Raw genomic sequence first — 14,094 nt, 5'->3', positions numbered from 1 at the left:
GTCAAGCAAGGCTAAAATAAACATGTTTGGTTTAAAAGTGGCATAGCAATAAATTGTTCTTGAGTCATTACAGTTTGTGAGTACAGATTATGGAATTTCTTTCTTCTGCTTCCCATGAATGTGAAACATCCATGCGGACCACACTGTCCCCTGAGATCATTTTAGCTCTGAAATGTTGTTAAACCATTTGATATCACTGCGATGGCAGTGAATGCCTGCAATGCCACTCCTTTTATTTTTACAGACTTCAACTGGGTGACCCACACTGGAGGACGAAGTAGCACGGATACTATGACTAATTTGAAGATCAACAATATATTAATAGAAATTTCTTTGTTTATACAGCTTAATAGTTGGTCGATCAAGAAATTACTTTGAAAAGAAACGTAGATAAAATGTTATATTTTAATTTAAAGATATTTTTTGATTCTTTTTATCTAAGACTACCTTCAGTTGTGTTATGCTAATAAAAAATATTTGTCTAACACTGAACAATGAACTTTAAAAAAAACCCAGCCTGGCCATTTGCATTGTTTTTATCCCCTCCATGCCATAGCTAAGGTAATGATAACTGTAATAGGAGACCAGATCAATATATAAAACCCAAATATATACATGTGGGTTATAGGCCCTTAGGCTTAATTGAGAAGATTATTATTACTTGTTTTCTGCCTGGAATTACAAAAAAGAAAAAGAAAAACATCTGGAAGTTGACATCTTTTAATAGTAGACCGAACAGAACCAAATGAACTCACAATTATGACACTGGCGCTCCATAAATCCAAATCAGTGAAACTGCTGTGGTTACAGATGTAGGATTGAATATAGCATGTTCAAACTTATAAAGAACTTGGGAATTAAAAGTATGAACAGAACAGCACAGGTCCCGGCCTGAGCCCACAATGTGAAACGGTTTTCCTCTTATCTTTCAAAAACAGCTAAATTACTCTTCATTTACATTCAAAACTGGCTTTTTTCTTTTTTTCTTGCATGCAATTAACTTTTGACTTGGTGTCATTTGCCGTTGTCCAAAGCACTTTATTTTGGCTGTGTCTCTCATTACGTGGACTTGAAACAATTTGTTGACTCTTAGCATTTCACAGCTTGTTGTCAGATTCATTTAGATCTATAAACTCCTCTGAGGGTTGTGTCTCCGATGGCTTAACACTATGTCTGGCTGTATTACCAGATGTTAGAAAACCAAATGCAAGGTCTGTAGCTACTTCAGTGCTCTTTTTGCAATGGCTTGGCTTTGTTTCATGAAATAATTCACTTCTTACAAACCGGCCAGAGCCAGTGAGTGTGTCCACAAAGAACTGAAAGCACAGTTGCATAAGATTGCATTATAAATGTGTTCTGTCACAATATGATGGCTGAAGAAATATGCTGTTTTGGCCTTTGTAATGGGGATAAGGCAAATGGTAAACAAAAGCTGTATTTAAGATAAATCAGTCTGGAAACTAATATTGAGTTTTGAAAATATTTGCAGGTCCAGTGACATATCAAGAAGGCGGGTTTAAAAGTCTGTATTAACTAAAATGCAGTTGCATGACACTGCATTTTACAACTTTGGAGGTCACTATGTCCAAAATAAAGAAGCTTTGTATTTTCTTTTTACTGTGCACTTGTCTGTATTAGCATGGCCTATGGAATTTGTTTAAAGTTCACAGTAATAATGGAAGCAAAAACAAAGAACTGGAGGTAGAAATTAGAATTGTTTTCCATGAAGCAGAATGATTTGTTAGATTTGTTACGGTCAAATATTAGCATACTGTACAAGTATCTTTCAAACAACAGACCAAAATTTGTGAGGCTATTTTGTTGTGTTGGTGTGTCCTTTTTCTTTCAACACACCTAAATCTACCACAACCCTTGTACACAAAGTGAGCTGTCACTGTAAATGGTAAGTCTTTGCTTGCTCTTCTGTTTGTGGCTCCTTTGACTTCACAATGTGATTACCTGGCTTTAATTAGGAAGAAAGACCTCTTGGAAAGCACTATATTTCTTTAGTGTGATAGCTGCACAAATTAGCACAGTGGGATCAAAAACGTTTTGGACGTTTTGGAAAAGCAAAAACCACAGGCTAACACCAGTCTCCAAGTAATCATGTGCAGAGGTCTGCTGTAACATCTGGAGCTTTCACAGGGCACTCACCCTACCCATTAGATTTGGTTCTATGCAACTTGATCTTTTTTCATAAAATTAAGTTAAACATTTAAAGGTCACTGTTTTGCCACTGTGGAGTGTGAATGCACTACCGGAGAGTGTTCTAATAGAATGGGAACCAGTCCAGGGGTGTACAAGGCAACCTTGAAGGAGAGATCCGCAGACGATCTCACTCGCTTCAGTCTAAGTACTACTGTTAACTGTGATTATCTCTTTCATCTCTTATGTGCACACAGTTTTTACATACTATAAAACAAGAAGCAGGCAGTAGCTCATATATCTGCCTCAACCAAGGGTACATTTACAACAGAATATAATATTAAGCCATTTTGCATCAAAGATTCAAAGTCTGATTCAAAAACGCTCAACACATTATTTTTTAAAACACTTTTTAAAGCAGCACATGATCAGTAACTGGTTCTAATTTCCAGTTTACCATCACCTAACAAAGGTTTGTGAAGTATAAAAGCATCAAAAGCCAGAGGTATTATAGTTAAAAGATCCCAACTAGAATGGAGTCATTAGTGCACAGGCTAATGAGTCAGGTGCACGTTTGATTTGTCCGCTCTCCTTCCTAGGTTACGTCCAGCCAGTCGGGTCGCTTGTGGGGCTTGCAGGTGTGAACGTCCACTACGTTTTCACAGTCTTTGCACTCCACAGCGCAGCACCACTTGAACTTGCACTCACACTTAGTGACACGTTTGACTCGCATGGTGTCATAGCCACGTCCACAGCACATGACCTCACAGCCATCTATGCCTCTTGAGGACTTGTTGCACACTCTGCCTGCTGTGCCCAAGGAGCCTATAATGAGAATAAAGGACCAGAGATGTTATTTTGGCATACAAAGAATATTGGTACTGCAACTGACAGGAAAAAGGTTAGTTTATTATTAGAAGACAGCCATCTGTGCATGCCCTGCCAAATTATTAAAATAAATAGTTATCACAAAGAGAAATAAAGGTTAGGATGAAAGAAATCGAATGTTTGTTAATACGCATGATACTTATGTTTATATATATTAAACAGCTAATATAAAATTTAACCTAACACAAGCAGTGGATTTCCTCTCAGTCCTGTAATGTGTTAACAAGTTTTAAAGGTCAGGGACTCATTTTTTTTTTTTTTAGAAAAAAAACAAATGATTTTGTCATTTGATGTTGGACTGATAATATGCAGCAGATTTAACAATTAAATTTAAGGGAACAGAAATACCTGCTGCTGACAGAAATGATGCTGATGAGAGTGTTTGCAAAACCTGATCAATGTGAAACAAACATGTGTCCTGTAGAGCTGCAGAGAGGGATGATAACTCTGTGTGCTTTCATTATTAAATCACTGATAAGTACAGCTCCTTGATTAGAAGTTGCTTCTTATTTTAAAGTAGGCATAGTATACAACTTTAATTGCGGACATCCAGTAACTATACTGGGTTTCCTGTCTATGCATTTCCTTGGGGAACTGAATGATTTATACCACATTCTAGTCTGACTGACCGCTCAAATGTCTTTCCACCATAAGCTACATTCACCTTTTCGCATGTATCCATAGAGCTCTTTTTTCAATGTACCTAAGTGCTTTATCTCCTGTGCATTCACACCTAAAGCCCATTTAGAATCCCAATTTAACCTAAGAGGCATGTCTCAGTGCTCAGAAGGAAGCTGGAGTAGACACAGTTCGACTGCACCCTGCCATCCAACTCAGCTTAATAGCATTTTGAAAAATTTCCATGATTATGTGGATGCCCAGGAGTGAAAGCTGGCAGGAGTTATTATTGGCAATGTTCGTGTTGATGCTGAAAACTGAAACTGTTTTGCCAAAGCAAAATATCACTTTCCCTCACTCTTCAGCAGGCTATAAGCTTCCCAACAGAATAGTCTCAGACCTAAATGCAATTGTGTTCATGTACTCAGGTGTAAAATCCAAGCCTAAGATCAGGTGCCAGGTCCATTAACAAAGCATCCCAGAAGTAGAGAGAACAAAAGATAAGAGGAGATCTTCCCCTCAGGCTCTAGGGAGTGGAGCTTAATGTTGACCAAAGGAAAGATTTGAAAAATAAGCCTGCATGTATCCTTAGGCTGTGAATTCCTATACAATGAAGATTAGTGGTGAGGAGGGTCATGGGCTACTTTTTAAGATCACCTTGTAACAAGGAAAGGCAGCTTTTCCTTTGAGCGAACACACCTTCATTGCATCTCAGTTGTCAAAGTGTGGCCAAGCTAACCGCAGGTAGGAGTGACAGAATCTGTTAAGTTAGAACCAACGTGTCCACTGCACATGCCATCTTCCCTAACATATTAACAGTGAGTTAGCAAAGTTCTTCACGCTCTACTGAAGGAGCTGGACTTTAGGAAAGAGATGAGCCTAACAAGGCAAAGCAAACATTAGGTATTAAAGGAGATGTTAAAGGTCAAATCACTGAACTTTAAGCTGTGAAGGAATGCAAGCCTGCAGTCAATGAGTCTCTGAGTCTCATAGATTTTGTTAAGCAGTCGGTCCTATTTGCCCTGTCCCATTACAACATGCTCATGATTTTAAATTAAAATAATAATAACAGTATTTTACACAAAAATGATTAGACTGTTTAAGCACAACTTCAAAAGAACTTCACTGAATCTCAGAATGTAAGTTGGTGATGTTTTCCACAAACACAACATATCAATATGCTACTCCTCAGAAGTTAGGGTGACACTATAAAAGGACCCTCTTTAAGGCAATTTCTTTATTGTAATATTAAATTATTGTCATAATAATATTACTCTTGTGTGACAGTGGCACTTTACTAAAGTTTGACATGTTAAAAATTGAATTAGCAAGTTAGCACAAGCAAGTTATTTAAGAATTATCAGCATTGGCCAATAATAATTGGCCAATGCTGGCCAATAATAATTAAAAAAAAAACCCTTCTTTTAAACTTCACTAGTCTCACTAGTGACACATATCACCTGCCTAAACGTTGTTTTCCCAAAGACAGTGGCCTCCTTCAGCAGGACGGTGTTTCCCACTACGCCACAAAAGCTGCTTGTGTTGGAAAAAAGCTAAAGGTGTTGACCAGGCCTCCAGACACCACAGTCTAATCGAACATCTGTTGAACATGCTGGGAAGAGTAGATCCACGGAAACCCCCCACCTGCTGCAATCGCAGGACCCAAATGATCTGCTGCCTGTATGCTGGTGCCAAATACCAATGAACACCCTCAGAGCTCTCTTGTCCATCCCTCAACTAGTCAAAGCTGTTCTGACTGAGGGCTGTGGATGTACACAATATAAAGCAAGTGGTTTTATTTTTGTAGCTTATTTGTGTGTCTCACCTGCTGCACGGTCCATGAGACAGTAATCTGGAGAGTTCTCAACAAAGACTAACTCATTCTTGGTGCTTCCCTTAAAGTCCTTGTCAGCCACAATAAATCCTGTCCCATCTTGGTTCATGGTTACCTCGACGGCTGTGTTGTACTTCTTGCGAAGATAGTCTCCAGTTCGCCTGAAGTCAGACATAGCCAGCCAACAGGTTCTCAGAGAACAGGAACCACTGACCCCGTGACACTTGCACTCCAGCTTCATAAAGCGCTTCACTGCCTAGAGCAGAGATCAAAGGTGACACAGTATCAAGCCAACAATGTTGTACAAGAGAAGACGTAGGTGTAATAAGCCCTCCTAGCATAACGGCTAGCTAAATATTCTTAGGATAACAGATTTTACTTCATTATCCTTCAGAGACGTCTTTACTGAAAAAGCCAGTTCAATAACTTGAACAGTGCAGAATTTAATGCTATGGGACCCTCATATACAGTTATCATATTAATATGCATTATGCTGGATCATCAATAGATGCTGGGATAATGCTCTGAATAAACAGATTCTTAGTCTTAAGAGATTTACTTCTTAGCCAAGTAGTCAAGTAAGTCAACTAGCCTAGTAGTTGAAGACATCTTTAGGCAAAAAAGAATTTCTAATGATTTTAAGAGTCAGTGTTTATTATGACCAACTTTAAGCTTGGAGAGACCAATCTATGACTCACAGAAAACAGATGAGTTGAAGGGCCATGTGCATCTCTCAGGTTTTGTGACACGTCTTTTTTTGGTAATTATTTCTACTTTTTTTATTTCATTGGATCTTTGTTATCTCTTGTGTGCAGACACAAAAAGGGTTCATCGCTTGAGTTGGGTGCCTTTTTATGTTTGAATAAATGTGTAGGTCAATGTTAAGTTTAACAAAAACAACAATAAAAGCATCCCCTGAAAACGTTCAGGTGAAAGGACTGATGAAGAACCTTCAGAAAGCCTGGAGTGGTATTTGCTTCTCTTACTTTTTTGTTTTCATTGTTACTTCCTAAATGTATCTAAATTTAGAATTCCACTAAGAGATAAAGCTTAAACATTAATATCAAAAACGTTTCCACTGACCATCCGACCGCATCGGTTGTTGTGGAGATTCATCAGGGCTCGAGCATCTTTCACCATCCTCTCACGGGCATCGACGAAAGCTTTGGCAAATTTTATGCCGTAGTTGATGTTGTCGCTGCATCCGCCCCAGTCAAAATTGCCTTTGTCGTCACTGTCTTGCCCTCGTTTTTGGCTGTCACAGTTGCAGATCTTCAGTTCCCCCTGACTGCAGGCCCTGGTAATGGCGTAGACCACTCCTGCTGAAGAGATGGCGTACACAAATGCTGCCTCTCTGCTGCCTGGGTAGACGGGGAAGGGAGCGTTGCAATTGCAATCATTTAAAAAAGTAACTTATGACTGTTGGTAAAGAGAGACGTAATATTGCCTATATCTGACATGTGACAGTATTCAAAAGTTCTCATAGCACTTGTTTTTTTCAGCTGTTCTTCTAGTGCCCAGAGTCACGTGTTATTGGTGAGTAAAGCAGACAGTAGGCATACCAAGATCAGTTCATTTATGGTGGATGGTCCAGACAGTGGTAGCAGCTTGTCAGCTATAACATTAGACCAGCCGACTCTCCTTTCACCTATTAATTTGCACAGATGGCAGCTTTCTAAGTCATTGAGCAGTGTTTTCATTTTAGATGAGAGGAGATTTTGGAGGTTATTTGGTCTGGCTGTCCCACCCTCCTCCTGTTCTCATTCCTGCTCACGCAATGAAGCAGAACACAGGCGATATGTCAGGGAGTAAAGCTTTGTCTGGCTGCCAGAAACATCTACCCAAATATTTACATCTCCTATTACTGTTTATACATCACCAGTGTGGATCTCTCAATCTGCTACTTGTTTTCAGAGAACATCCACTTTCCCAATGTTCCTTCATTCCTGAGAAGGTAAAAAACCCACAACAATTTCTCTTTCTGTTTGCATTCCAGGGTAAAGTTGATTTAATAAGACACCTATTAATTCCCTGCTTATCTGATAACAGAGGAGACATTTATGAGGATGATTAACTTGAGTGTCACTGATATAAACAACCACTGTCACGCACAAAGAACCACACAGATAGAAGCCCTAGCCATGTATGTTCAGACTCACTTCGGAGCATCACCCTGCCAAAAACGGTGTGGTCCCGGTCCAGCGTGCTGCAGTTCCAGCGGTGGTGTCTGAACTGATGTTGGCACTCTTTGATCCACTCTTTGGCTCCCTCGCTGATGGACTGCATCAGGTCCGGGTGCCGCTGACAGAGCTGCCGCTGCTTGTTCACAAGACCGGGAATGTTGTCGCATATCACCCGCGCACCCAGAGCTCCGATGTACCTGCGCACAGATCCATCGAACACAGTGCTGGTAAATTCAAGGACAATTGCACTGAAAGCGCACTCTGTGGTAGTGCACCTGCAGCTGTCACTACACTGTGTGCAAGGATTTCTTTTCCCAGTGAGTTTACTTTCAAATTTGCCTCCTGTTTTCATCAAGAAAAAACTGAAAAAATTGTGTAGATAGCTGATCTAGCTGATTTGCAAGAGGTTAAGGTCCAGTCTGATTTTCAAGAAATATACATGGCGGAAATAGTACAAACAACAGAGGAGTGTGTTTGCTGCATTTAGGTTAATGGGGTGAAGCCCACCCTACAATGCCCTTTGGTGTGCCACGTGTTTTAAATGCCAGCACAAATAAGCTGTCAGTGTGAAATCTGGTCTGACTACATCTTCAGACAATTCACATTTCTAAACATTTGTGTAAAAAAATTGGGAACTCTGAGTGAAGAAAATTCCAGTGTTTACCACATATAGAGGGTCCCCCCAAAAATCTTTGGGGTTATATTATGGGTAACCAACATTTAAGAGCTCATTAAATTCTGTGGACTCAAAGGGGCCTGCTACAGATCACTGCTGCTTGGGGTTTTTCATGTTAAAAAAAGCCCTTTAACTATCAGACATCTGTACTCAGTGCTCCTTTGTAATCACAGGGTTCTCAAATGCAGCCTGCAGTCAGGAGCAACCCCTGAGCAGCATTTAATTCAGTTGCCATTCAGTGAGGTACAGCAGTGCGGTATGGTAGAAAATATTCACTATATATTAAAAAATATTTTAATATTCCCAAATTTGGCTAGTGCAAAAATAGGAAAGGCTCTCCCACTAATTGAGAATTTTAAACTAGCAAAAGAAATAAATTAAAAAAAGACAATTACCAGCATAAATTTAACATCTGACAAATTTAAAAGTTTAAAGTAATACTTGCACTTTGAAACATAAAACACCAAAACTAAACCAAAATATGTTCACCTGTACTACTTACTGCTAAGTGTAAGTACAGCCAGGTGCTCCTAATCACATGCATTTGATTAATTGATCATCAGCAGGTCTGGTCTGAAGCATTCAGGTTTGTGTTAACACAATGACATAATAGAGTGGATATCGCAGCAAATTCAGATCAGATCAGAATGTGCAATACTCAGAGAAATTACAGATAAATAAATAAAATTAAAGCAAGAAAAGTATGGCTTGTTTGGAAAAGTTGCCAGGAGAAAGCCTCTTCTCTAAAAAGAACAAGACAGCATGTCTTAGTTTTGCAAAGTTGGATCTAAGCAAACCACGAGACTGCCCCAGGACAAAAGCAGTTCTTTGGTTTGTTTTATGGAACATTAAACATCAAGTAAGCTATAGTAAAGCTGCTAAGTGGATTTTATTGCCTTTAGACAAAGAGAGGACAAACTGTTTTTCATTTTCTGTCTTCTGTGTCAGTTAACGTTACTAGTTTACTTTTCTCCCAGTGTAAAATGCTTTTTGATGAATCTAAATTATTAATAGTGTTCCTAATTTTCTTCACATTCATCCCCATTGTCTTCTTAAGACTCAGATATTCAGGATGTTGAAGAGATTATTACATTCCTCACGTTCAGTGAAAAGCCTTTGCTTCCTGCTTTCTTCAAATAATCCCCAACTTTGTAGCAACTCTTAAGAAGGTTGATCACATGCTGATTGCATTGTGACTCTGGGGGTCCTCTTATCAACAGGACATGGCAGGCATCTACAGTACAAATGAGCACTTGCCCCCCCCCTTCTCAGTCCATCTATAAGCCTACACACTCTATTCTCCATCCGGATATCATTATAGTCCCTAATCACAGCCACATTTGTGTTGCCTGGCCACTGAGACAGAAACAGATATAGCAGGTAGTTTCCACTCCTGTTATGGCTGTCCCAGTCCCATTCTAGCTGCAACTATCTGCCTGAGCAGTATAGCAGAACAGAAGCACTGCTTGTGTTTATTGTGTGTTGTACAAACCAGCTGTGCCAAAGGACCCCTGACTCTCCAAGAGGACACACACAGAGGGAGAGAGAAGTGCAGCATGACACACGGTGCTTATATAAATGATTACAATGGTTAAAAATAGGCCTAAACAATTCAAAGGAAGATTTAAAAAAGCATGAATCAATTAAGTTTTTCTTTGGAATTTCTCAACGATTTATTCACAGTTTACTCTGAATTTGCCTAAAAGGGAAACTTGAGAGCAAATTGGATGACATATGCTTTCGGCTCTCTTGGGAAATTACCAGACATAGCATTATTTACAATCGGTGCCTTTTAGCTTTAAATACATTCATAAATTAGATCTTAACTGTTATGAAGTGTAGGGTAAGATCTTAAAATGGGGGATTTCCTCCGGCTAGTTAAATGTAAAGTCATTTAATAGGTTTTCTGTTAAGTGTCACCTGAAATATGAGAACAACAATTTCAGGTGAGAGAGACTGGGGGTGGGGGGTCTCCAGCATGTTTTACCCTTCCCATCAGGGTCTTGAAAACCTCAAGAGAAATCATCAAGGGGCATTTATTCATGCATCAACGCCTGCACCTGCCGCGTACTCTGGGCAAAATAGATGGATAGGGGAGACGCTGCCTTCCCCCCCGTACACACACACACACACACACACACACACACACACACCATCATTAATCTTCATGAACTTTGGATACACAGCCTGCTCTTTTCATTTATGGACATGGATGTTCATGTGAACTTTGGCAAAGTAGATCTTTTACTAGAAAATCTGAGAAGTAAGCAGGTGTACATTACATATAAACAGAAGGATTTCTCATCTTTAAATCTGTAACAGATCCAAGGACAGGGATACATAGGGTTAAATAATAAAATCCACTGTAAGATGGCTTTTTCAACTGCAAACGTAATTAATTGAAACCAATTTTCTGGGTGAAAATTTGCCCTTGCTGTAGTTGTAAGTTGTACTTTATATTAGATTGGTATGTGACACCAGCTAATCAGACGAAACATCAAATTCCTCTCAGTGGTGAAACTTACCACCACGATGAATCCACTATCGGTGTGAACATGAGCAGGAGCAAAATAAAGATGAAGTATATTTTAGAGATGGGTTTAGAGTGATGCTGGTTTCTTGCCCCATTTCTGATCCCCATTGCCTTCTCCGGCAACCCCCGAGATGTCATCATGTTTCTTCTTTTCATGTATTGGCTGTGCAATAAGGTGTGAAAGTCCTTGACGCCTGCGCGTCCTCCATCATCTGGTGGAAATAAAAGTTAGGAAAGAGGAAAAGTGCTTTTGAGATCCCTCAGTTATTCGCTGTCATAATGCAGTCTTGATTTTCTAGCATTACATCCATAAGCTTTGGACATCGCACTTGAGTGAGTGGGATGAGTCCTTCGTTTCAGACAATCTTGCGTAGATTCACGTTTTCTCCTCAGCTGTTGCGCTCCGAATCTGTCTTCACTAAATCTGTGAGAAGTTGCAAACTATAAAATCCAATGCCGATGATCAGTTTCGTAACTGGTAAAAGCCGCTCGAATCAGATCCTCACACAGGAGAAGTGTCTGCGAGGATGGGACAGGCGCTGCTCACCTTTCATCCCACTTGCCGATAATGAAGATGCGCACCGAAATGCTCCGCTTTCCGCTTCAGTGCGTCAGCTGTCCGCGCCTCCCCTCCCTCCCTTCTCACCACACCAATGCCCTTTGTCAAAAAATCACAGACACCGGTATGCAGATCTGCAGACAGAAGGAAAGGAGGTTCTGCCTGACTTCTCCCGGCAAATCAATTAATTCACTCTTTAATTTACACCTGCATCGCTGTTCGTTAATTTAATTAAAAGGTCGGTAAGAAGGTTGTCTCTGTTTTCTCTTTCTGTCATATCAGAGAAAGTTTAGTTTGAAAAAATCTGCTGTCAGTAATGATGCAAGCGTGTAAGCGTTTACACATTATCAAAAATACATAATCCTTCCCAGGGCTCATTGCATCTGCTCCTCTAATGTAACTGGTCTCAATACTGGGGGGGAGGGTTGTTGTTTTTGTTGTTGTTGTTGTTGTTGTTGTTGTTTTGTAAGGTTGTGTGATTCCTGGCAAAGGAACACATATTAGGAGCAATTTACAGTCACTGACATGCTGAAGTTTCTTTTAAAATGAAACCTGTCATTAAGTGGCCAGTTTGTTTATTACGTTCAGCAAAACGTTTTGCAAAACTGGCTTTACAGTAAACCTTTAACAGCATCTAACAACAAGAAAAGAGGAGAGAGTTCCCCAAAAGAAAAACATCCAATAGATGCATGCAAAGGTAAGCACTCTACTGATCTGGTCCAGATTTTGCTCTTGTTCTTCTGCTTTGTTTGTTTACTGTACTTTGCATGTGCAAGTGTTTGTTGCACATAGCCACACTTATTTATACATATGTTTTAATAAACTGTATGCATGTATATGTATAAAATATACATATAAGAGAAGACATCAAGCTATGTTGTGCTTGCAACGTACACCAAACCTGATAATAATAATGTGTATGCGACCTGAACCACCCAAGCAGTGCTTTTGCTGTTTGTTTGCTTTTTCTTCTATTCGTCTTTCCCTCTATATCCAAGTGCTTGCTCAGTGGGGATCATCTGATTGTTGGTGTTTTCGCTCTAATATTGTAGGGTCACTATGTTGCAATATAATGGGCCTTGAAGTTACTGTTATTGCGAATTAGTGCTGTATAAATAAAACTGAATCAAACTGCTAAAAGTTGACTCCACTCAGCAATTAGGCCTGGAAATACTTAAGGTGATGGAGAGAAAAACCCCAGTGCTAGAGTGTCTTTGTCTTGAAAGCGTGTGGCCTGTGTGTTCGTGGCCACCTACGCCTTCCCTGTGAAGAGGAACACATTTGATTGTTGAACTGTTTGACTTCCCTCATGTTGGTCATTTTTGATTCTTTTTGTTTTTCTTAGTAATCACAGCTAAATATCTCTTCTGCCTCCCCGTCTCCTTTTTTCTCTCTCTGGCAATAACACTACAGCAAAGGTCATGTAAGAGGCGTACACATGCATGAAAGATGTACCAGTATACACTCAGGCACTGAAAGCCCAGATGCTGCAAGACTTCCCTCCAGTTACAACTGAGCATGTAGAATAAACATTTGCTTCTTTATTAATTTGAGCTCCATGTGAATAAAAGTAGATTTATTGTCGATCTTGAACAATTTTTATAACTGTCACGTCGTGCAGTATTCTCTGGTTTCTCCAAATTTGGCATAGTGCTCAGTATAATTCCCTTGTGCTCAAAAATTATTAATAAATTACTGAAGTTTCCTCTGTGCCATGCAACACAGTGGGAGAATAAAATGTTCTTTTTTAGGTCCAAGCATTTGAAACTCCCTTTGTAATGCCTCTGGAGCGCATGTTTGTAGTTCAGCTCATACCAGCAGTCCTGATCCAATATCATCTGGGTAATGTGGAAACATCTGACCCACCTCAAGGACATTTCTGGCTTGTATCCCTTCAACTTAGGTGAGTAAATCAGTGTCTTGTGTATCCAGCAGGTAGGCAGACCAAGATGTCATGTGTATGAGTGTGTGAAGTCATTTTAATCAGTGCAAATCCAGGGTGTTATTTAGGGATGTAAGTGAAGGTCAATAACAATGCTGCTGCCTAAAAATACCACAGCACAGACAGTGAATGTAATAGTGTGTTTTACATGTGAATGCAAACAGTTTTCCAGCTGGGAATTTACCAGGATTTTTTTAAAGTATTGTATAAGTATGTAATTGTAAATTTTACTGATATAACATTGCATACTTTACAATAATAATTTAGTAATGAAGGCTTAAAATCTCTGGCTCGTCTATCACCGGACATTTTCTCTTCTCATCCTATGTCATAGACAAACATAGGTCAGCTGTTTGTCCTTCAGTTATGTCATACCTGGACTTAGGGCCATACTATGATCCACATTACATGTAACCCTGTCTTCCTTTACCACAGGACAAGCTATTTTACAGTGACAACTCCATAATAAATTGCTTTACAGGGAGCAGGTGATGGTGGCGATAACATTCATCATCCAGCCCTCCCTCTACCCCTGTCTCGCTTTGAGCCAGCTCCAGCTGTGGTCTTTAAGGGGCTCAATATGGGGGCTTGAGCTCCTATTCTTAGCTCATGTCGTGGCCTGGGATAATTTTGGATGGAGAAAATGAGATCAAGAAAAGAAAAGGAACAGGAAAATAAGAAAGGGATTGGGCCACTGCAACCACAGATGAGTGTGT

At 39.8% G+C, this 14,094-nt stretch overlaps 1 protein-coding gene across 2 annotated transcripts; it reads right to left on the bottom strand.

Moving 5' to 3' along the window:
* Positions 1-704: 704 nt before the first annotated feature.
* Positions 705-11,525, bottom strand: LOC100693728 (protein Wnt-2b). Of its 2 annotated transcripts, none has more exons than XM_013276926.3 (5): positions 10,870-11,525; positions 7,645-7,865; positions 6,569-6,846; positions 5,477-5,741; positions 705-2,970 (listed from the first exon to the last, which is right to left on the bottom strand). In XM_013276926.3, exons 1-5 carry the CDS (start codon positions 11,031-11,033, stop codon positions 2,741-2,743), a joined length of 1,158 nt encoding a protein of 385 aa, XP_013132380.1. In that variant the 5' UTR covers positions 11,034-11,525; the 3' UTR covers positions 705-2,740. The 2 variants fall into 2 exon arrangements, with proteins under 2 accessions (XP_013132380.1, XP_019214878.1); XM_019359333.2 differs by lacking the exon at positions 10,870-11,525 and adding an exon at positions 8,847-9,029 and having other exon boundaries at positions 2,741-2,970.
* Between the last annotated feature and the right edge of the window lie 2,569 nt (positions 11,526-14,094).

This window comes from Oreochromis niloticus, linkage group LG5 (genome assembly GCF_001858045.2).
Source record: "Oreochromis niloticus isolate F11D_XX linkage group LG5, O_niloticus_UMD_NMBU, whole genome shotgun sequence".
In the NCBI taxonomy this organism is placed as follows: domain Eukaryota; kingdom Metazoa; phylum Chordata; class Actinopteri; order Cichliformes; family Cichlidae; genus Oreochromis; species Oreochromis niloticus.
This window is presented reverse-complemented; position numbering and strand designations above follow the sequence as displayed.

Coding starts and splice junctions, on each gene's coding strand:
- LOC100693728 (XM_013276926.3), bottom strand. CDS start 11,033: ATGAAAAGAAGAAACATGATGACATCTCGGGGGTTGCCGGAGAAGGCA. Junction 7,866..10,869: donor ATAGTGGATTCATCGTGGTG/GTAAGTTTCACC, acceptor ATCTGTGCGCAG/GTACATCGGAGCTCTGGGTG. Junction 6,847..7,644: donor TGGCAGGGTGATGCTCCGAA/GTGAGTCTGAAC, acceptor CCGTCTACCCAG/GCAGCAGAGAGGCAGCATTT.